The sequence below is a fragment of the Penicillium vulpinum genome (genome assembly GCF_028829585.1).
Source record: "Penicillium vulpinum strain IBT 29486 chromosome Unknown utg000002l_segment0_segment0, whole genome shotgun sequence".
Classification (NCBI taxonomy): Eukaryota; Fungi; Ascomycota; class Eurotiomycetes; order Eurotiales; family Aspergillaceae; genus Penicillium; species Penicillium vulpinum.
Window position 1 is genome coordinate 5,085,630 of NW_026643242.1, and position 22,419 is coordinate 5,108,048.

General features: G+C 46.9%; 9 protein-coding genes across 9 annotated transcripts; 4 read left to right on the top strand and 5 right to left on the bottom strand.

The window, feature by feature from the left end:
• Positions 1-1,366: 1,366 nt before the first annotated feature.
• gfsA (glycosyltransferase family 31 protein) lies at positions 1,367-2,962 on the bottom strand (the record flags this gene model as incomplete). The annotated part of the gene is made up of 1 exon (XM_057252612.1): positions 1,367-2,962. The coding sequence occupies one exon, from the start codon at positions 2,960-2,962 to the stop codon at positions 1,367-1,369; it is 1,596 nt and encodes a 531-aa protein (XP_057111937.1).
• A 2,378-nt stretch (positions 2,963-5,340) lies between these two features.
• Positions 5,341-6,354, bottom strand: N7479_004916 (uncharacterized protein; the record flags this gene model as incomplete). The annotated part of the gene is made up of 4 exons (XM_057252613.1): positions 5,341-5,541; positions 5,594-5,664; positions 5,756-6,088; positions 6,138-6,354. The coding sequence occupies 4 exons, from the start codon at positions 6,352-6,354 to the stop codon at positions 5,341-5,343; spliced, it is 822 nt and encodes a 273-aa protein (XP_057111938.1).
• Positions 6,355-8,284: 1,930 nt separating this feature from the next.
• Positions 8,285-9,478, bottom strand: N7479_004917 (uncharacterized protein; the record flags this gene model as incomplete). The annotated part of the gene is made up of 1 exon (XM_057252614.1): positions 8,285-9,478. The coding sequence occupies one exon, from the start codon at positions 9,476-9,478 to the stop codon at positions 8,285-8,287; it is 1,194 nt and encodes a 397-aa protein (XP_057111939.1).
• A 1,131-nt stretch (positions 9,479-10,609) lies between these two features.
• On the bottom strand, positions 10,610-12,610 carry N7479_004918 (terpene cyclase/mutase family protein; the record flags this gene model as incomplete). Its single annotated transcript, XM_057252615.1, has 1 exon — positions 10,610-12,610. One exon carries the CDS (start codon positions 12,608-12,610, stop codon positions 10,610-10,612), a length of 2,001 nt encoding a protein of 666 aa, XP_057111940.1.
• Positions 12,611-13,015: 405 nt separating this feature from the next.
• Positions 13,016-14,218, top strand: N7479_004919 (uncharacterized protein; the record flags this gene model as incomplete). The annotated part of the gene is made up of 1 exon (XM_057252616.1): positions 13,016-14,218. One exon carries the CDS (start codon positions 13,016-13,018, stop codon positions 14,216-14,218), a length of 1,203 nt encoding a protein of 400 aa, XP_057111941.1.
• Positions 14,219-14,246: 28 nt separating this feature from the next.
• On the top strand, positions 14,247-14,657 carry N7479_004920 (Cytochrome P450; the record flags this gene model as incomplete). The annotated part of the gene is made up of 1 exon (XM_057252617.1): positions 14,247-14,657. The coding sequence occupies one exon, from the start codon at positions 14,247-14,249 to the stop codon at positions 14,655-14,657; it is 411 nt and encodes a 136-aa protein (XP_057111942.1).
• Positions 14,658-15,038: 381 nt separating this feature from the next.
• Positions 15,039-16,659, bottom strand: N7479_004921 (putative MFS transporter; the record flags this gene model as incomplete). Its single annotated transcript, XM_057252618.1, has 3 exons — positions 15,039-16,232; positions 16,286-16,386; positions 16,485-16,659. 3 exons carry the CDS (start codon positions 16,657-16,659, stop codon positions 15,039-15,041), a joined length of 1,470 nt encoding a protein of 489 aa, XP_057111943.1.
• Positions 16,660-17,688: 1,029 nt separating this feature from the next.
• N7479_004922 (WD40 repeat domain-containing protein) lies at positions 17,689-18,609 on the top strand (the record flags this gene model as incomplete). The annotated part of the gene is made up of 1 exon (XM_057252619.1): positions 17,689-18,609. The coding sequence occupies one exon, from the start codon at positions 17,689-17,691 to the stop codon at positions 18,607-18,609; it is 921 nt and encodes a 306-aa protein (XP_057111944.1).
• A 650-nt stretch (positions 18,610-19,259) lies between these two features.
• On the top strand, positions 19,260-22,361 carry N7479_004923 (uncharacterized protein; the record flags this gene model as incomplete). The annotated part of the gene is made up of 6 exons (XM_057252620.1): positions 19,260-19,721; positions 19,771-20,729; positions 21,005-21,193; positions 21,247-21,268; positions 21,321-21,963; positions 22,024-22,361. 6 exons carry the CDS (start codon positions 19,260-19,262, stop codon positions 22,359-22,361), a joined length of 2,613 nt encoding a protein of 870 aa, XP_057111945.1.
• Positions 22,362-22,419: the final 58 nt, after the last annotated feature.

Genomic DNA, 22,419 nt, shown 5'->3' on the forward strand with positions numbered 1-22,419 from the left:
ATTCAGAGTACAATCATAAATAGCCCAAAAAGGGCATTCCCCCTGTCACCACTCTCTTATTTCTACTAGTATTTTATATGTATCTCTCTTCTGTCCATTTTCCATTCCTTTCTAATTGCGACCACAGGAATTGACCTCACGTTCATAGCAAAGTACGGAGTACAAGGCTGCAGTCTCCACACCCCATAATCCCCAGATATCTCATATCCCCTTGCACATACATACATGTATGCATACCTTGCATGGAACTCGTAGAGCCCCTAGAGATACTATTTTGGTGTCCCACAGATGTAGATATGTAAAGGTTCACAGAAATCGGGGCTGACTTGGTCAGTAGGCTGCTAACAAAAAGGCAGGGGAATCTCCAGTCATGTATGCTGCTCTTGTTCCCTGCTTCTTACTATTATTACTCCTATTGTTACTCCTACAGCTACGAAGTACAAATCTACCATCCCCCCCTCAGTTGATCTTGGTTAATATTGCCCTTTATACTTCACCCAAACCTGCCCATGTGGCTACCATGCGGCCTTACTGAACGGCGACAGGGTGCATCAGGAGCACCGAGGGCAAAGATTGACCGTTGTTGTTCATGCAAGACCGAATCCACATAACCAAAACCGACGGGCCGGTCCGAGAAGCCCTAGACCCGATGCAGCAGTCCAACTCGGTCGCTTCAGGATTCCTTCCTACGTACTAAGGAATACTCTGCACAAGACTGAACTGACAAAAACTGATCATATTCTTCACATAATGAACAAAGGTTCAACGCTAATCACCAACCGAGACCCTAACACGGGTCTGTTGTCAAGTCTATTTTTACAGAAAGGATGCAAGGCATAGAATTCGAAAAGTGGCTTTCCCCCCAAAGCACACTTAAGACCGGAAGAAGAGGAGGAAATAAGAAATAAGGAAAGATAAGAGCAAAGCCAAACCGATTAAGTGTGGCATATCTTGGTCAAGGCCGTCATGGATCCAGGGATAGAGAAGATGGTTAAAAAAAAAAGTCCACTGAACATTTCAAAAAAGAAAAGGAATACACCATCAGGATATAGAGGGAGTACGCAAAGCCACCAGGTTCCTGGACCGTACTGGACTCCGCCAATGCAACGCCGGATAAATGAAACAGAAACTGGGGGACGCGAAGGGCAAGTCACGATCAAAAGTCTCATCCGGAAAAGAAAAGGGTTGTTGAGTTGGTCGATTTTGCACACATGATGGGCTGGTGTCGTGAAATTGGGAAGTAAAAAGAGCAAGAGGAAGATGTGTAGTATTTTAGAAAATAAACGAGAGCCGAATCATGTGCAGTGAAGTGAAGAAGTACGAGCAACAGTCCTAAGGACCAGCCTCAAGTAGTAGCGGTGCAATTTTATTGCTGGTAAGTGCCACGATGATAATGGTCACTCACACCACCACCGCCGCCGCCCTTGGGACCGAGCCAGACAATCTCAATCACGCTGTGGCCCTCATCTTCTTCGCGAACATAGAATTGGTGCACGTTCTCACCAACGACGAATGCGTCACGAAGCAACCACCGATCCTTAGTAACGCCTTCTTCCTCTGCAGGACGCAAGGGACCCAGGCGATCTTCATAGCCGTGGGGGTCTTCGGGCCAGGTCTTTTCGGTAGCATCAAAGTTGATAGCATCATCCGGCACATTCTCGCCATATGTGTACTTCACCAGCGAATAGCCGTTCGTCATGACCCAGAAATGACGGAGAGTCTCGCCAGTAGCGCTGTTCACAGTCTCCTCCTGATCAAAGACCCAGCGACGGAGAACAGACTTACGGCCTGCGGCAGCAGCAACGGTGGTCATCTTGACCACGTCCTTGGTGTACCAACTGTTCCAGTGGTGCATTGATTCGATCTTGCGACCGGACTCATAAACACCGTCCACGGGGTCTCCCATGTCCATCTGGTAGAGCGAAGGCCACAGGGTCAGAGGGGTGTCACCGAAGCGTTGGATACACTGGCCAAGTTTCTGATCACCGGGCTGCTCGCCCCAGGACTGGCATTCTTCGTAGTGCTTCATCAGGACCTCCAGAAGAGGTGTTGACACAAACACACCGGCACCACCGAAAGCAATGTGGCCGAAAGCATCCACTTGCCAGCTAGCCTCAGACAAAGATCCAATGTAGTGCTTCTTCTTCTCGTCGAAGAGCTTCAGCTCTTCAGCGATAGTGGGGAGCGACAAGAAGAAGGTATCGTCATCACTGAATCCAACCCAGGTGGTGTGCGGGCGGTGCTTGCGAATGTGCTCGGTGAACGCCTCGACCATACCAAAGTAACGGGCAGTGAAGTCGAGCGGAGAGGCCTTGAGCGTCAAATCCAGACCGCGGTTGCGGAAGTAGGTCTCTTGCTTCTCCAGGTCGTCATCAGACTCAGGAACCAGAACAATCAGACCGGCCTTGGTATTTCCGTAGGAGTAAAGCAGAGAGGGGAGCAGGCGGTCCAGACGGTCGACGGTGGTGGCCAGACCGAACAGAAGCTTGGAGGTCTCCTCAACATCGTCATCAGCAGCCACATCAACGTCAATGATCTCGGGGCAGACAAAGTTTTCCGGGTTGTTCTCGGGAGACACGATCATACCGCGCTCCATGATAACCATGGGTGGGAGCACAGGCTTCTCGACTTCCTCCAAAGTGTGGAATTCGGTGCGAGGATTCACATGACGAGGACGGAAATAGGCGCGGGTATAGTTCTTGCGGGGGAGCCATTCAGAGAAGGGTAAGGGGGCGGCCAATTTGGGGTCAGCCTCGCAGGTGTTGCTGGCCGGCTGCTGCGAATCTGATTGTGCCGGCGTTTGTACTTGAGGTTGCTTGTTTCCACCGAAGGTGGCCCGATCAACTGGGTGCTTGAACCGAAGGAAAGCTGAGCGGTCGTAGCGTTCCATGCAAAAGAAGAAGATTCCGATGGTCACCAAAGCGACCAATGGGAATACCGTCTTCATCCGAAATAGAGGCATTTTGGCTTTTCCAGTATTGAATGCTGACTTTCCAACCATGTAAATAGAAGAAGGCGAAGCGGAATTGGGGGCAGATGAACCCTGGAATTAAAAGTTATGGGTTCGGCGTGCGAGGTGTCGTATTCCGGAAATATCGTGCAGCAAAAGCTGGTAGCAAGACGCAATTCCCGCTTTGAGGGGAAGGGTCAAATAAACGAGTGTTCCAAAAGTGGATTAAAGAGTGGCAGGCAAATAAAGTGCCGAGATATTTCAACGAGAGGCTGGCAGCGTCGGGACCTGCGACACGGTCTAAAGGGGAGCGCTTGTAAAGGGGGAAGCAGGAGGATTGAAAGAGAAAAGAAACACAAGACTAACGCGGCTGGACGATGTGCCCAGTCCGAGTGAAAAGTCGATGAGAGCTTATAGGATTGTGTCGTGAAGGTGTTGTAGGAGGAAAGAAATAGGGAGGCCGCCGAAGCAATTAACGGGACAGGGTTGGCCGTTGTATAGGTATTACCGTAATCTATTTTTTAGCTCTTTTCCTTTTTTTTTTAACTTCTTTTTCTATTTGTTTTCTACTCTGTACATTGATGTGCATATGTATATGACTTTCGCTCGGCCGTTTTTCATGTGATACGTTGTTTTCAGTGATATAAGATATCAGAATGAATATATTGTGGCTTGATATTAACATCTTGGTATTCAACCCCCGGTTGCGGTGTTGATTCCAAGTTAGGATGCACGAAGGCCCTTTGACAGGACCATTTTAAGTAATATGTGGCTGACACTTTGTTGTCCTTTGCTGCATATCACTGTTGAATCTAAGTGTCGATCATGATGGAAAAAGGAATGCTGTTGGCTGATCATCCCCTCCCAGCTTCAATGACCATGAAACCGATGATCGGCACAGTCCTTTTTTTTTGGCTCCCCTGTCTCGAGCACAACAATGTTCTTGTCTAACCCGGGAACAGGTGTGGTTGTTCAAGTCGGAAATGGTCATATGGCCCTTGGCATCTCAAAATAAACATGTTTCAAGTATCTTGAAGGTCGAGAAGGCCGTTTGCGGCAACACATATTCGGATGCAGGCTCGCGTGAGGATGCAGATCAGTCGTTTAGGCTATCTCCATACATAAATTCGTGTGATAGAACAGAGACTCATATCTACTACTAACTTCGATTGCTCTCTCCCTAGGGTCTTTATATTGTATGTTGTACAGAATAATGAGTACATACATGTATGTATGTAGATAGGTTCTATGTATAGATACACTATCCGAATTCGTCGGGACATTGCATCTAGCTTCGCCTGTCTGGACCTGAATAATTCAATCTCGGACAATATAAGCGACTCAAAACATCTGTTCGCACCCCGAGATCCCATCATGATGTGAGCATAATAACCACATAGAGCTGAAGATCACGTCACTGTTATCAAGTTGACGCTTGGACCAAGTAATGTATTAGTCTTACAAAGTAGCAATATAAGAATTTTCAATTTCTATATATATATGTAACTATTACCTCTTAACAGTATCAAACGGAAAGGACAGGTATACAACAATTATATGTCAAAAAGAGGGAAATGACCAGAGACGATCGGCCTGGCCCTCAGCCGCGTCAACCACTCAAAATTAGCCGGAGGGGCAAATGAGGCCGACGCCCCCCACAGACACGCGTCCTTCCTTTACAATGTTATACCATAATTCTGGGCATACTTGGTAGTCACCATATACCTACTCTGTATAATGGGGCTTCAAACCCTTTTAACTCTTTTGAGATGTCCCTATGAAACATTCTTATTACTCATCCACAATTTATACAATTATATTGATACATACATTATGTATTTGTATCGTACGATAAGGGGAACAAAAAAAAAAAGGAGACCCTGAAAGCTTATCGGGTAACGTATTTACAGTGGCGACATCTTTTCCATGGAGTTCCTCACAACCCTGGAGCCAAGTGGGCCAGGATCGACAGTTTCAAATAGCCAGGTTTGTTTCGTCATCGTTCTCTATATATATAGTAAACCCCCATCAATTGAGCCACGGTGAAATGTTAAGTCTAGGTATTCGTAAAATTTAGTCATTACTATGGCATATTAAATGAGGCACTGATTTTAGTTTAAAGCGGGTATTCGTTATATCCACGTTCGTTATAACAGGGGTTTACTGTATATGGATTTGATGATTTCTAGGATATACTGTTTCATATTTTGATCAAGTAATACTCGTGAAGGGACATGGGTAAATAAGAAGAGCAATGAGTGGAAGACACAGCAAAGCAGGAAAGAAGAATAAGAAGGATATCAAGACGGTGCAGCGAAGAAGAATAAGAATGCAGCGAAGAAGACGAAGAAGACGTGAGAGAAGGTCAGAGGACGAATGCGGCGACGAAATCATTCAACATCCATCTCATCATCCATCTCAGGGATATGGTCGAAGATCAGGTCAGACTCCCCTGATCCTTGTTGCGTCCGGCGAGATGTGCCTTTGGAGGTGGCGGGTGACATTGAGGCCGCTTTCTCCATTATGTAGACTAGCAGACCAAGCACTTGTTCGAACGAATTTTCACCGACACCGACTGGTTTGAACGACCACTAGTAAATATTAGAATAGAATTGGGTCATTGATACAATTAGATATACTTACCCGAGATTCATTATCGAGCTTCATAAACGTGAAATTCATAGTATCGGTGGAGATACCGTAGACAGTAGTGTCTGTCTTACCAAGATCTTTGCGCTGCTTGTGGACACACCCTTTTGATAGGTTAGACTTAAAGAGTGCGTTATAACGACAATATCTACTTACCCATATATGCTAGCGCCTGCGGAACCCCTTGAGTACCACAATTCGGTCTCTTGGCCTCCATAATGACAAGGTTTAAGTCGAAGTCTTCTTTCTCTCCATACCAAACACCATAGTCGGGACGTCCCCATAGCATCCGTATCTTCCCCTCCCATTCCACAGGGCTATAAGCCCATATACGCTCTTTCTGAACGGCCAAGGGTCTTGCGGATTTGTTTGTTGACGACGATACCAGATCGTGAGCGCAGATAAGGAGGAGGTTAAGCTTACAGCGGATACTAGCTTCGTTTGCGCAGCTAGAACCGTAAGCGCGGTCAGACTTTTCTGACCAGAGTTCTAGCTGAGGTTAGCTAATTTCTTTGTATAATCTATAGGGTTAACATACTAAGATCTTGCGGAACGGGGATAGGTACAACAAAGTCGAACTCATCATCCATGACCTGAGTGAGACCAAGGATCTTCTCGATATCTCGCAAACTCAACGAGGTCACTGCGAGCGGTTCAGGCTTCTCGGGAGTCTCTAGGATTCTTGCCATTTCTTGGGTGTCAATCTTGTGTTCAAGAAAGCGGCGAATAGCACGACGAAGAATGGAATCGGACATAGCGTAGATATAGGGAATAAAAACCAAAGAAGGCCGCGGATAGTAGAAGAGAAGGGACATGAAATAGGCAAGTTCAGACTGGTAGATCCAAAGTCATTTATTAAGTTTGTACAGAGTAGACCGCACCATGGAACAACCTTGGATCCGTCGAGACCTAGGAAGGAAGACCAATCCAGGCCTATCCTGAGGCAGGCTCAGCAGCCTTTCTTGTGACTTTCGCTTTTGAGCTTGCACCTTTTATCTCGTCAACCATCCATGCCAGGTGGATGGTGTCTTACATATCATCATGGCTGACATCCCTATCCCGAAAGGACCTTATCACTACTACCGCCAAACTGCCGCTTTGCGCTACCATCGCGAGCGAACTGCCAGCACAGCATCCAAGATCTCCGAAATGTCCTAGACTTCAATACGCCCCAGAGTGAAAAGGTGAGTCTGCTTTCGCAAACTTCCCGACTGAATTACTAACCATGAACGTAGTGTTCCGAATATCCTTTAATTCGATACTACACCAAAGGTGCACTGAAATATGAAGATAGAATCGACCATGTTTAGTTTCAGATCCTCGGATTTTATTGGCCCATAAGAGACGATTGTGGCGTTGAACAAGAAAGCTATAGCCCAGAAGACTCATCCAAAAGGCAAACGTGATTCTCGCGAAAGTCCATGAGAACAAGTTCACGAAATGCGTGTACATGGAGCACAGAATTTAAGTTGACGGGGACCAATACGGGAATGGTGGGAGGACTCGATGAGTTGACTGCGAGGGTATATGAACAAAGGGAGAAGACCCCATCTGGGTAGATTTGTATGCAATTATTGTCGTTGGCCTAAAGGTTTGAGCCAACAACATAAAACTTTCTTGGGGCAAAGATAAGCATTAAAAGACGACAAAGCTTACCTCCACTGCATCAAAGAGGGGCTTGATAAAGGCAGAGTAGCAGGATTGCTCACAACTGGTGCTTTCCAGGAGGGACCGGCCTTTTACTGGTCAGGTTCAGCCATAAATAGTCGATATTCTCAATCACCAATGAAAGGCGATAGAGGAAGATTTAAAGGGGGAAGTGGTTTGAAGCAACGAGCAAGTCATCCGATGGAGAGCTTCCTTAGAGAGCGTGTAATCATCCGATGATTCCAAGCTTCTGCAAAGCAAGCTGGCGGCAATCTCGATCAAAAGAAGTATAAGATCAAGGTCAGTGAATATTCCGACCTAGAAAGACAATGCCTACTAACCATTTGGGAATATGGCCGAGGCCAAGCTTTTATCGTATTCAAACGCTTGTGTTGCGATTTCTGTTCTATCTCCACTCCGTAGTATAGGAAATTGCCCTCCATAGAGAAGGATGTTACAATGGAATAGATTGAATAGGGTGCAAATTCTGTGCCAAATTCTATGTCGTACTCAAATGTCTGGATTGCCTGAAATACCCAAGACATACCAACCGTACTAAGAATAGTTCGTATGTACGGAGTACTGTCTGACGAATGTGATTCGGTTTATTTACTAGATCGATAGATCAAGACACGTGTATATTTGGAATTATCTCGTTGCACAAAGACAATAATTGCTGGGCTAGTGTTATCGTTCTGAAATTGCATCCAATCCTCAGGTAGTCTGTCCTACATAATTGTCTCAGACTAACCCGTTGAATCCGTTCCTCCTAGGAAGCGAAATATCCAGAATAAGTTCCAAATAAAATTACATAACTATGGCAATACCTGGGAAAATGCAACATTGGATCTAAATAGAGGGAGCTTTGAGACATGTTTAAGCCATATTTGCAATCTATATGGTTATTGAGCTGGGGAAATATGGAGCAGCTTTAAATATAATGATACTATAGTCTCACATACATAGTGTTATCAGTGGCTAACTAGGTAATAGCTGGAAGAGCACCTTGGATCAGATTATGACGTATCAAGGAGCATATCAATCCCGCATCTCTGTCTCAATCAGCTCCATCAACTCCTGATGAATCACCGGCCAAGCACCGGCTCTAGCCTTGAATAAAAGATGCCAATCACCCGCAGCATCTTTTCCAATGACTCTCAGAATGTTACGAGACGGGTACCCACGGCAATACTCAATATCATTGATGTACGATGGTCTGCCGAGGGCATGAGGCCTTTCACTTAAAGGCACACCGGGAGCAATAACAGCCGTCGACCAGTCTGTTTCAAAGTATCTAGCTTTGTGATGATTAGTAGAGGCCATGAAAAGCAGTTTCGAATCCCCGACCAGGGGTGCTGCTCTCATAAAATTTCCTCTCTGGATGGCAGTCATGGCCTCAACTTGCTGCTTGGTTCTGTGCTCCATGAGAGCCTTGCGGTTTGTGGACGCCACATACTTCAAGTTGATATCTTGGAGAACGTTTCTTGCAACAAGCAGGGTATAGGAATAGAAGAACGAATTGCCAATAAGGCCTGCGGTACCATTGGGGAACCACTCAGGAAAAAGGTTCCACACATTGAAGACGTTCATCACCATAATCGTCCGGTCCGGTGAGGGTTTCAAAGCTTTGATCATTGTCCTTACCCACCAGGCAACCACAACATCACCCTCGCTCACAAAGGGCTTTTCTGCTCCCCTTGGAGCAGTGGCAGCTAGTTCCTGCAGCGCATTTTTCCTCATTCGATCCACACACCGTCCCGGAAGGCGGATCGGGTGTTCTTCCAGCTTTGGGAACCATAGAATCTCGAACATGTAGCGAAGCCCAAAGATCACAAGGCTGAGCCCGCTCAATACTCGCCCGAAATTGCTATAGCTCTGCCTGGGGGTGTCTTTGCCTAGTGTATATAGAAGATCTTGGTCATAAGGAACAAAGGCTGGTACTTCTTCTTCTTGACCACGAAGAACAGCTATCCAGGCATGGAAGAAGTTCGCCCGTGATATAGCATCGATAAATGTATGTATATAACTGATCGTGAGAAGGGTTGTATCCTGGAAGAGAGCAGCATGGATATGGAGCTGTGGACGGTCGGTGTAGATCCAATCGGCCAATTCTCGAGGACCATCTGGGTGGCAGACTATAGGGGCAAAGAAATTGGAAGATGGCGACAACAAAGACTGATCTTGGCCTATTTTCGGCAGCTGTGAGCCCAATGGGTGATCGTCTATGCGCATGCCATATGTCGTAGTCGTGAAAATGAATGCCGGGCGCCTCTCGTCATAACATGCTGGTATATGATATTCGAGTTTTCCATCACCCTGTGATAGTTAGTTACGTTTTGTTTGCATTGTTAGATTGGAGAAAGACTATACATTAAGGCGTAGCCGAGCCCCCATCTGACCCCAATCTCCGATTTCCATCAGTCGTCCTAGCGCTGCCTCGAGTTTGGAAGCATCCAACACATCGTCAAATCTTAATGTAAAATCATGGCAAATAGAACGTAGGTAATCCAGGTCATCCCAGTATCGCAGAGGAATAACTCGGTCAGCAGGCACTGTTGCTGGCCGTTGACGTCCGAATGTGTCAAAAAGACCCATCTGTAACAGTCAATGGAGGTTGAGTGTTCAGATTGTAAGGGATTCAAGAGAATGGGCTCCTCCCATCCAATAATGGCTACGATGAAGTGGTGGCTACAATGGAGTGAGCGGTGGAATATTATGCGTCTTTTAATATAGCTTGCATACTCCGTATATGCAGTTTGTTTCAGATTTGGAAGAAATTCATGAATTCGAAGGTCGTTCGAACAAATTACTCATTAAATTGGAATCTTCCTGCAAGTATAGGTAGCTTAGACATATTTTATCTTGAGGTTGAATCAATGCTTCCCTTGCGTTAACACATGAATTGGAAGTGTATGTAACAAGACAATAAATGATATGAATCCGGGCCGGGATATGCAATACTATTCATTTTCCTTTTTTCGGGGACCTAGTGTAAGACTGCAGGGTGATTGGTAATTTGGTATTGCATTTGCCACGACCATCAGCGCTAATAAAAGTACTACATATGTATGTAGTCACATATATTAATTATAATGCCGCAGATAAGTCAATCTCAGCACAATACGGGAGGCAGATCTTGCCGTAAGGCTCACAGGCCACGGACCACTCGCTTATCTAGTCTAGGGTTGCGTGCTCAATCTGTGCACGAGTTATTGAATAAGACTGCATGCGACTTCGCTCTGCAGGGCCAACTTCTCGAATTTAGGATGAGATTATATTGGTCTTGGGTTTCAGCTGAGTATATTTGCAGATATCTGAAAATAATCTCCAACTGTAAGTGGTCGCTTGAGTTCAACGCCCCCTTCAGCTCAAGCCCCGAGTGCCTTGTAGATACCGCCCAAGGGCCATCATAGGAAAATAATGGCGATAATAGTCATAGCCCAGATAGAAATGATTTGGGAATCCAGTTCCAGTATATACCGCTTGGGGCCACGATGAGCCGATACCTTTCTCTGGTCTTTGCGAGGACACCAGGTACCGAATCCCGCGCTCAATAGCATCATCTGTGATTGGAAGATGCGAGAGCAACCCCATCAATGCCCATGCAGTCTGCGATGGCGTTGAATTCTGCAGCTCTTGGTCAGGCAATCGGTATGACAGGAGAGACTCGCCCCAGCCACCGTCGTCATTTTGCCTTGACTTCAGCCATTGTAGAGCTTCCTTAACCATCACTCGAACTAGACTTTCCTCGGCAAAACATGCCAGGCCACATAATGCATGACTCGTGCCGTATATGTAATTGCATCCCCATCTTCCAAACCATGATCCGTTGGGCTCCTGTGTAGAAGCAAGGTAATGCACGCCGCGCGCGCATGCCGCACGTAGTGGAGGTAGCAGAGAATTCACGTCTGTCTTTGCAGGAGAATATTTTATCATCAGACCAAAGGCTTCAAGGATCCGCCCGGTGATATCAGCGCAAGATGTATCACACAGGCTATCCATGTCGCTGAAGGGGATTTTATTGAGAAACTGCTTATCGTTCTCCACATCAAAGGCAGCCCACCCTCCGTCCGGGTTCTGCATGCCCAGAATCCATGTGGCTGCTGCAATTACAGAATTAGAACCAATAGATCCAGCATCGTGCTTCACCTGAGCGAGGATAATAGCAGCTGTGTCGTCAACATCGGGGTACCAGCTGTTCTCGTACTCGAAGCTGAAGCCGCCCGGAGTTAACTGGGGTCGGTATATGCGCCAATCTCCGCGAGGATCAAGCAACTGGCGAGCTCGGATCCACTTGAGAGCATTTTCAATAGTCTGTCTATTGGGTGACATCGCATCGCAGAGTCCAACCGTCATCAAAGCCGTATCCCAAACGGGCGAAACACAGGCTTGGATCCTCTTTCCTTTTTCGTCTTCCCAGGCAAATCTCTCCAATGCTTCGAATCCAAGACGGACTGGATCATCGTCTAGTGTATAGCCTTCCAATGTGAATGCATACATGTTGCCATGCATGGGCGGGAAGATCCCTGCCCAATCGCCGGAATTTTCCTGGCGCTCCAATATCCATTTGAGGCATCGTTTTCGAGCATACGCTCGGACCAAAGGAATGGAACGGAGTCCATTCAGTTGATAAAGTACTTTGTCCAAAACTCCAAATGCCAGCCCCGTGAATTCTCTTCGGGACATCAATTCCCACAGGGACAGGCTGTAAGGTACCATTTTGTTCGTGCAATCTAGCCATAACTCATCTAGATAGTCGTTCGTAGCGGATTTTCCATTCGGTAGCGGGTACACAGGTTGATGGTGGCAGATGATCAACAGGGGAGCAATTGTACCGCGAGCCCAAGATGCAAACTTGTAGATGTTGATTGGGCAGATGGAGGGCAGAAGTATGAGCTCCACAGGAAGTTCCGGTACTGCACCCCAAGGGAACAGACCGAAGGTGGCCAAGTAGATACGGGTGAACACGCGCACCCGCGCAATTCCACCTGCCTTTAGCACAAATTCTCGGGCCTTCCGCATGGCTGGGATATGCGGGCTTGTCCCCAAGATCTTCAGTGCGAGGTAGGCTTCAGTCGTGGTTGATACATCGCCTGGGTACTCGGGTGCCAGACCCCAGGAGCCATCACTATTCTGTTGAGATAGTAGATAACGAGAGTATGCTGCGTTTTCGGCTTTGAGATCTAGTCCCAAGGCCTGTCGAAGGAATATATATTCGGCAGTGATAGTGACATTGCTATTCATCTCGCCATACCAATGACCGTCGGGATGTACCAACCCGAGGGCATAGTCGTTTGAAAGCTCCAACGCATGCTCTACCTGAGAAGCAAGGGAGGGCCCGTTGGACTCTTTGAGTAGAGGCATGTTCGTAATGTGTTTCCTTCAATTGTTGAGGGTGAAATGATATGTAATCTACAGGATCATACTGAACTCTGCCCTCAGGATATGTAAATTTATACATGTTGCCAATCCTTGCACCGGAATGAATGGAAAAATTGGGTTTTCTATATTCTCGTAGCTGCATTAGTCCAAAGAAGCAAAAGTGAGCACTAATGTTTCAGAAATATATCTGCAGCGGGATCTTGGCAAGGCCGTGTGGTACAGTAGTATCGCATCATCCCTGCAGTTATATCTGTTCAGTTAATTTTTATTTCTTTTTGCGAAGAGTTTCTAACCATACAAAGCCAGTGCTTGAGGTGCCCAGGTGATTCACACCCTATCCCATCTTCGATGGCCGTTTTATCTGAGAACGTACGCAATATCTCAACCATGACAACTCAGTCATCAGGAGGAGTGACTGAACAAAGGAGCCTCTTGGGGGTTATTTCATTGGCTTTCGTTGGAATTCAAATTATTCTCCTGGCACGAGGACTATACCAGATCCGAAAGCTGCGAGCACTTGAACGACTGTATGGCTGCGAGAAGCTCTGTGACGAAAGCGATAATTTTCGATACGACGTCTTCGGCATTGTGAAAGCAATAAAATTGGCTTCTCATTTTCATCGACGAACATCACTTCTGTATACAAATTCTCTGTTCCAGAGATATGGCGAGACGTATGCATCCAATGTTCTCGGCCACCGATTGATTTTCACCTGCAGTGCAGAAAACATCAAGCATATGTTGTCCACAGCATTTGTCGATTTTGATAGTTCTCCCCTGCGCAGACCCCTGTTTGAGCCAATCACTCCACATGGCATCTTTACTCTCGACGGTGCAGACTGGAAGAGAAGTCGGGGCCAGTTGCGGAATCGGCTGTCTAACCTCCGCAATATCATTGACCTGGACTTATGTGAGCAGCACTTTCAGGCCTTTCTTCAACATGTCCCTCAGAATGGCCAGGTCTTTGACGTTCAACGTTGCACTGCTGCTCTCGCTTTGGATATGCAGACGCGATTCGCTCTCAGAGAGTCTACTGATGCCCTTAGCTTTACTCAATCCCAAGAAAAGAAGCAGTTCGTAGAAGATCTTGATCTTGTCAAAGAAAGGATTGTGCGGGATGGTTTCCGTGGTCCCCTTCGGCATTTGGTGCCCAAGCGAGCATTTTATCAGGCGTGTTGGAGAGCACGGAAATTTGTAACGGCTCGTGCCAGGCGGGAAGTTGAAAGACGAAGCAGCAAAGTTGAAAGGACCAAAGATGGGCATCTTGGCACTGGTTTCGACAAATCTGAAGAAATTTCGCAGTTCGTTGACCAGGCAATGACTATTCTACTTGCAAATGATAGTATGAGCACCACTCTCTCGGGTCTTTTCTATTGCTTAGCCCAGGATGAACGAATCGTCCAAAAGCTCCGGGCAAGCATCATTGACACTATTGGACTTACGCCACCAACATGGGGTCAGCTTGGAACGTTGCATTATGTTCGCTGGGTACTTCAAGAGGGTGAGGAAAGCCCAATCAACCGTTTAGCAAAGCATGCACTGACCTATAGCTTGCAAAGCATTGAGGGTTTTCCCTGCCGCTGTGCTTAACGCAAGGGTAGCAAACAAGCATTCCACAATGCCAAGTGGTGGAGGGACTGATGGCCAATCGTCGGTTCTAGTTCGAAAAGGTGATATTGTGGTTTTCTCAACCTGGACTCGGCATCGCCTAGGGAAAGACTTCGGAGACAATCCGGATAAGTTTTACCCAGAGCGATGGGAACACCTAAGCAGTGATATGTCTGGCTTTATCCCGTTCAACAAGGGTCCTCGAATTTGCCCTGGCCGTAAGCTTTCTTCCCTTGCTCTTATGGTTAACACACCAACTGACGGCTTTACAGAACATTATGCTATGACTGTGCTCACGTACATTGTGGCTCGTATTTTCCAGACCTTTTCGACTGTATCCAACTATAGTACTAAAGAATGGACAGAAAGGATTAGCCTGACATTCGAGAACGAAAATGGGGTCCTGGTTGGGCTAAGCTGAACTTTCCCCAGATATGAACCGAATATCTTATGTGCGAACAATCTGCAAGAACGGATCAAAGTGAATTTGGAAATGCCATTGCTCTCAATTTCATAGCAAATACCCAGACTTATACCCCCACAGTTGGGAATGATATCATTTTAAAGACGTCGACTCACAGTAGTTCCAAGCGAACTATTCAAGCCAAGTAGATGAATATAGGGTTCCCCGAAAGTAATTATGTGCAATTCCTAGTATCTGATATATTATCGAAACTTGTATAAACATTGACTTGTCGCGGCTTGATGATCGAAGACTTTTCATATTCCCCGCTGTATGCATAAGACATCATTTGAAAGAAAAGATCCATTCAAAAACATAGAGATAGACCAGATTAGGCGTCTAAATGCTGTACATGAATCTAGGGTTTCGATCGCCCATCTCCTGGATCTCCTCTTCTGACAACGATGATATTTTTTCGTCCTCCAGACCCTGGGCTCTGCGTTTGTTGATAAAACGATAGGAAAGCCACATGCCACCATACACGAGACCCGCAAATGCTACCATACCCAGAGTGACAGCGTTACCGCGGACAAAACGCGGGCCTTCGGAATTAGGATACAAGAAAGGGGACATGACTCCGCTGATGTTTCCAAAGGTGAGCTGCAATCCAGTTGCGTAGGTGCGTTTTGCGTATCGTGGCAGGTTCGTAGGCAGCCAGGCGAGAGGTAAACCAACAGCAACATAAAGCCCCAGGGCGACCATCATAGCACCGAAGTAATGCACACCCGAAGACGAGTCTGAAATCAAGATGCCATATCCAACGACTGAGATACCGCAGAATAGACAGATAAAGAATGCACGGTGTTGGGTGCGATCGCTCAACCAGGCAACGCTAAGATAGGCAATGGCACCCAATCCATAGCAAGGGATTGTCAATGCCTGGACCTCGGCGGTGGTCCAGTTGCCCATGCCTTTGATAATAGTAGGAAGGAAGGTGCTATATCCATAAAGCATGGTATCGATACCAAACTGGCCAAAGGAGAATGCCCAGATCTTCCAGTCGAAGACACCCTCTTTCACATCCGCCCAGTGGAACTTCTGCGCAGACTCTGTCTGACCGATATAGCGACCCCGGCGGCGGGCAACAAGTGCCCGCTCCTCTTTGTTGAGATAGTAAGCTGTGTCCGGGTCATCCGCCAAGCCGAACCACGTTACCACGCCAAGTAGAACTGTCGGGATGCCCTCGATGATCATGATCCAGCGCCAGCCTCGCAATCCACAGATGCCGTCCATAAACCCAATTCCATAAGCCAGTAACCCGCCGAAGGCTCCGGCAATAGCTGCACTGCTAAACAGGTAGCTTGTTCGCAGGGCAATCTCACGTTTGCTATAGAAGAGAGTGAGGTAAGTTATGAAGCCCGGGAAAAGACCCGCTTCAACGACTCCTAGGAGAATTCGGCAGGCGATCAAGCCGCCATAATTCTGAGTGATCCCTGTAAGGGTGGCAATGATACCCCACAACACTGCGATTGTGGCAATATACCGAGACGGCCTTAATTTCTTGAGTACAAGATTTGAAGGGACCTCGAAGAACTGAACATTGGGGTTAGCGTTCGTGCGGGGACTAGATTGCGTGATATGCATACACAGTAGGTCACAAAAAGGATGGAGACGGAGACTTGGTACTGGTTGCCAACGAGTCCCAAGTCCTCCTCCAGGCCGTACAATCGTGCATTTCCAATGTTGACTGCATATTCAAGTCAGCTGATGCTTTGATTCCCAGTTGGCATAGGCTAGTTGGAATTGCAAAGAGATGAGTCAGACACCCCACCCCCCACCACGTACCTCGATCTAGGAAACTGAAGAGATACAACAACACCACGAACGGAAGAACATGCAGATCAATCTTCCTGATCAGAGACTTCTCGATCTGTTCCTCGTCGAGGGTTGGTCCTTGGCTGATTTCATCGGACATATCTTGTTCAATTGGGGAACCAGTTTCAGGCTCAGCATTGCCCATGGTGAGAAGCCCAAGATATAGAAAGATGAAAACGTTGCAATGAACTCGGCCCCTGTGGGCCTAGGTGATTCCTCACTTAATATAGCCCCTGAAGTACGTTCTTGAAGGTCAAAAGGGAAAAATCTCACGCGAAAAAGCCAAAAGCAAAAACGAAGAATTAAAGTTGCCAAGTGCCAAGAAAAGGTCGGATAACCCTTGCAGCCGATTGATAAGAGCGGGAAGTGAGTTGTGTTTTCTTTTACTTAGGTGGTGCTGTTTATTCTATTTTATTTCTTATATTGATATATATAATATCTTGGAATCATGTTATAAGAGACATTGAACTAATTAACAACCTGGGTAGTCCTGTCAGATGTACCTATTACATGTAGTGAAACCATGGTTTCCAATATTTTATGTAGGATGACATAAAATTGTGGGTGCCTGAGGCCAATATGCATAGAAGGCCACAAGTCAAGTCCAATATCAGCAAGCCCGTAGTAGATATTGAGATAGTCGGATATATATATACTATATATGTATATATGTACATATGTCGGATATAGCAAGCCTTTTTATACCTTGTATAGTATAAATGTCAATATTAACAGAGCAAAATAGGGCAGGTCAGCAGATCACCCATAGACGGGCCTAGCCAGCTTACCTAATAACAAATCCTGGTGTCGTTTTTGTCTATTTGTGCCTCTTATTTGCTGCAGAAAAACGAGCAACTATCACTTTTGGATTTCTTCTGCACCAAATTCAATTGGAAGGGTTATGCCATGAACGGGACTTTTTGCTGCAATTCTATCCACCCCGCAATGCATTGCTGACAGACCACACATCTCTGAACTTCATTCTCACTATGAGAAGTCCTTCACGTCGTGTTTTACAGAGGTTTGCAACTCCTGAATTTGTTATTTGAAAGTTCGATCTTTTTCCTTTCTCCGCTATATGAGATCTGGAACATCGGCATCCTCGCTTTCTGCTTTTCTGGGTTTCGCACAACCAAAATCTATCAAAATCATCAAAATCATCCCACTTCAACCAATGACGGACATGGCTCCTTCCTTTGGGGAGCTAGTCGCATCCAAAACTCTGGATGGCCATACTGGCTGGATTTGGGATGTGACCCTTTCCAGCAATGGTCAACTTCTCGCCTCGGTCTCCAATGACATGATGATCCGTTTATGGAATGCCAACACCGGTCTCCAGCGCGGCGCTGCAAAAGACAACGGCCATTCCCACTGGGTGCGCGCTGTGAGGTTTTCCCCCACAGGTCGATTCCTGGCCACTGCTTCCGATGATATGACCATTCGCATCAGCGACGTAAACACCGGTTTCACCTACCGCATGTTACAGGGCCACACCGGCAAAGTGCGAGCGGTGGAATTTTCCCCCGACGGAAGAACTGTCGCTTCAGCCTCAGATGATTTTTCTGTACGACTGTGGAATGCGAGCTCGGGTTCGCTGCTCAAAACCTTCAATGGGCACTCGGGTTGGGTACGTGCTGTAGCCTTTTCACCCGATGGGAAGACTCTCGCTTCAACCTCAGACGACAATACAATCCGCCTCTGGGATACGTCTACTGGTAGTGAACTCTATCAACTAAGTGGCCATGAAGCCTCAATCAGGGCTGTCTGCTTCTCTCCTAATGGAAAGCTGCTGGTTTCCGGGTCGCAGGACAAGGACCTGCGCATCTGGGATACCACTTCTGGCGCCATGCTCGATGTTCTCCGGGGACATTCTGGACCTATACGCACAATCGTATTTTCTACCGATGGGAACCAGGTGGCATCAGCCGCCGACGACCTGACGATCCGCGTATGGGCTGTGCCGTTAGGGTTTGCTTGCATCCGAGTCTTGACAGGCTATTCGGGGTGGGTTCGGGCTATTACTTTGACTAGCGATGAAAAAATGGTGGTCTACACGTCTGATGACATGACTATCAAGATCTGGGACTCGGCGTGATTATCTCTCGGCAATGATCTAGGGATGGTCTATGAACACGCAGAGGGAATATCCCTCTCATTGACGCACGCATTTGTTTATTTTTATTTTGTTTGAGATACCCACCAATGTTCTTGATTCTTCAGCTCGCATGCAATTCCTTGCGATTAGCAATCAACTTGTTTTAATTGATCAAAAGCCAGAACCAAAACTTGCCTAATTCATCTCCTTTACCTGGTTAACAGTTGGGCTGAAGTTGTTATAGCCAATACCGTCCTATCAAAGAACACTAATTTGTGCGTTGGGCTTTCAAGTTCAGCCTACGCATGCAAGAATGTAAGACACGGAAACGTGCTGGATGTATTGCAGATCCCTACCTTTTCCCAATCTTGGAACTTTTGCATTAGTATGACTCACTCGGAATTTTCTACCTAGCCAATGGGACAGTATGTGCTGTTACTATCCCTGTCGCAAACGCTTAATCGGGTAGTATCCAAAATAGGCAAAGATGAGCACTCTAGCTTTCATGGGGTTCAGTGACTCAATATGATAGAATGTGCCCTTCAAAATTTCTATCTTGCCAGTATCTTGAGACTAAGATAATGAGCCAACCAGTAAATATATCAAACCAACCAATTTCAAATGACAATCTTCACCAAGTCTATGGTGAAATGAACAGCAAACTCACAATCACAGAAAATGCCCTCCAAGAAAAGGCCGAGATACAAAAAACCCAGCCCTTGATCATTAACTTTGAAGAAAATGACCCGGGAAACCCACTCAACTGGCCCAGATCGAAGAAATGGACCATAACACTTGTTGTCTCCCTTTCAGTGTTTCTAATGCCACTGTCGTCATCAATTGTCGCACCCGAGTTGAGCACCATCAAAGACGAATTGCACATGGGTAGCTCATTAGAAGCAGTCCTGGTCATGTCGACCTTCGTCCTGACCTACTGTCTCGGCCCCCTGCTATTAGGCCCATTAAGCGAGATATTTGGAAGAGCCGCGGTCTTGCATTCAGGGAATTCATTCTACCTGATCTTCAACCTCGTGTGTGGGTTCTCTCGAAATAAAGGCGAATTACTCGCCTCCCGCCTACTCAGTGGTCTTGGAGGTGCGGGTGGACTTGTTGTGAGCTCGCCCTTCTTCTGCGACTAGGTCTTGATCTAATACACCATAGGTGGGCGCGGGTATCATCAGCGATTGCTTTCCCAAGGAAGAGCGCGGCTGGGTCATTGCCATCTACAATCTTGGGCCTGTATTTGGACCTTCGCTAGGGGCTGTCGTTGGTGGATTTATCACTCAATACACAACATGGCGCTGGGCATTCTGGGCGACGTGTATTTTTGACGGCGTATTGATCGCGCTTGGTTTGCTTGTTATGAAAGAGACATACCCACCCGTTATCCTCGCGAGGAGAAAGGCGAAGATGATGAAAACGGCTGCGCCAAACACTATCTTGAAGACGCCTTATGAGAATCCAGACCAGACAATCGGCCAGTTATACCGCAACTCGCTTCTCCGACCCCTGCAGCTCTTAAGAGTCCAGCCCATCGTCCAGCTCCTAGCAATCTTCTACGCCTATCTATACGGCCTAATGTATCTAGTGCTCTCGACCTTCGCAACTCTTTGGCAAGAGAAATACCACCAGCCCGTCGGCACAGCTAGTCTAAACTACCTTGCACTGGGAATCGGATACTTTTTTGGTTCACAGGTGTGCGGGTTCCTCGCAGACCCAATCTACAGAGCCTTGAAGAATAAGCATGGCGGAAATGGCAAACCGGAATTCAGAGTAGTTCTCATGTTCCCAGCCTCGATCCTCGCTCCCGTCGGTCTGCTGTGGTACGGATGGGGAGCGCAGGCTGTAACGCATTGGATTGTGCCTGATCTGGGTATCGCCTTGTTCGCTGGTGCTGCGATGGTTCTGTTCCAGTGTACCAGTGCATATCTGTATGAGGCTTTTACTTTGTATGCGGCTAGTGCGACAGGTGCTGTTTACATTCTTCGTGGATTAACAGGGTTTGGATTTCCTCTTTTCGGTCCGAAGATGTATCAATCGTTGGGTTATGGATGGGGGACTACTATTCTTGCTCTTGTTGCTGTTGTTATGGGCTTTCCGGTGCCTGTTGTTCTTTGGAGGTATGGTGAGAGACTTAGAGCTCGGAGTAGTTATGCTGTGGGGTAAAGAAATGATTTAAAAGCTATAATTCATTTAGATTTTTACAATTTATGGAAGAGCAAGGACTTTATAAAACAACACGCTAATGCAAGCTATGTAACCTCGGTTGAATTCATCTCCGCATCACAGAGGGGCATAGGTAGTCTCCCCCAGATTTCGACTTGGATTCTGTAACACTCCAACTATCAATTTACAACAATTCACCAAGCTTTACAATGTCTGATAACTACGGCAGCTACCAAACAGAGATCTACGGCAAGGGTGCCTTAATGGGCATCCTGCCCGGCGTAACCACAGACCCTCGCAAATTAGAGGAGCAAGCTCGAGAGTCTCTAGGTGTTCGCGCATTCAATTATGTCGCCGGCGGAGCAGGCGAAAAAGCGACAATGGACAGCAACCGGCTGGCATTCCGGCAGTGGAAGCTGTAGGTGTCTAAATTTACCATGATACTCAGAAACTAACGGACAAACCCGATAGAATCCCACGTATGATGCGGAATGTGAGTTGAGGCAATATACAAAAAACTACGTTCTCACTGACCACATACCCAGACACCCGAGCAAGACGTTTCGGTCGAGCTCTTCGGTCAGAAATACGATAATCCCCTTATCGTAGCACCGGTCGGCGTACAGGGTATCTTCCACGAAGACAAGGAGACGGGCCTTGCAGAAGTATGCGAGGAGGTCGGAGTGCCGTATACGATGAGCACAGCGAGCACGAGCTCGATTGAAGATGTTGCGACCGCCAACAAGGACGGGAAGCGATGGTACCAGCTGTACTGGCCGAAGGACAATGACATTACACTGTCGCTTCTAAAGCGCGCAAAAGAAAGCGGGTTCTCGGTTCTGGTTGTTACCTTGGATACCTGGTCGCTGGCGTGGCGACCGGCGGATTTGGATAACGCCTATGTACCCTTTATCAAGGGGGTGGGGAACCAGGTCGGGTTTAGCGATCCTGTTTTCCGCGCGAAGTTCGAGAAGGAAACTGGATCGAAGGTTGAGGATGATATTATTGGTGCTTCGCGCGCGTGGATCGGGGACATTTTCGCGGGGAATCCGCATTCTTGGGAGGATTTAGCTTTCTTGAGGAAGAATTGGGATGGGCCGATTGTGCTGAAGGGAATTCAGCATGTGCAGGATGCGAGGCTGGCATTAAAATATGGGTGTGATGGAATTGTGGTATCAAATCATGGTGGTAAATGGTTCTTTCATCGGCTTTTTTTTCCCATTGTTTTCCCTAATAATTTTTGCCCAGGTCGTCAAGTGGATGGTGCCATCGCGTCTCTGGACGTTCTTCCGGAGATAGTTGATGCGGTTGGGGATAAGATGACGGTACTTTTTGATTCTGGTATTCGGACGGGCTCGGATGTGATCAAGGCATTATGCTTAGGAGCTAAAGCAGTTCTTGTTGGTCGACCGGTGATTTACGGATTGAGCATTCAGGGCCGAGATGGAGCCAGACAGGTGCTCAAGGGTCTTTTGGCTGATTTATGGCAGAACATGGGCCTATCGGGGATTCGGAGGGTGAAAGATTGCGACCGGAGTCAGATTCGCAAGGTGCAATACGGAGGTGACGTGAAAGCAATGATGTAGCAGAATTAATACATTGTAGTGTATAGAAGTCTTGGAAGATCACATGTGAAAGGGCGAT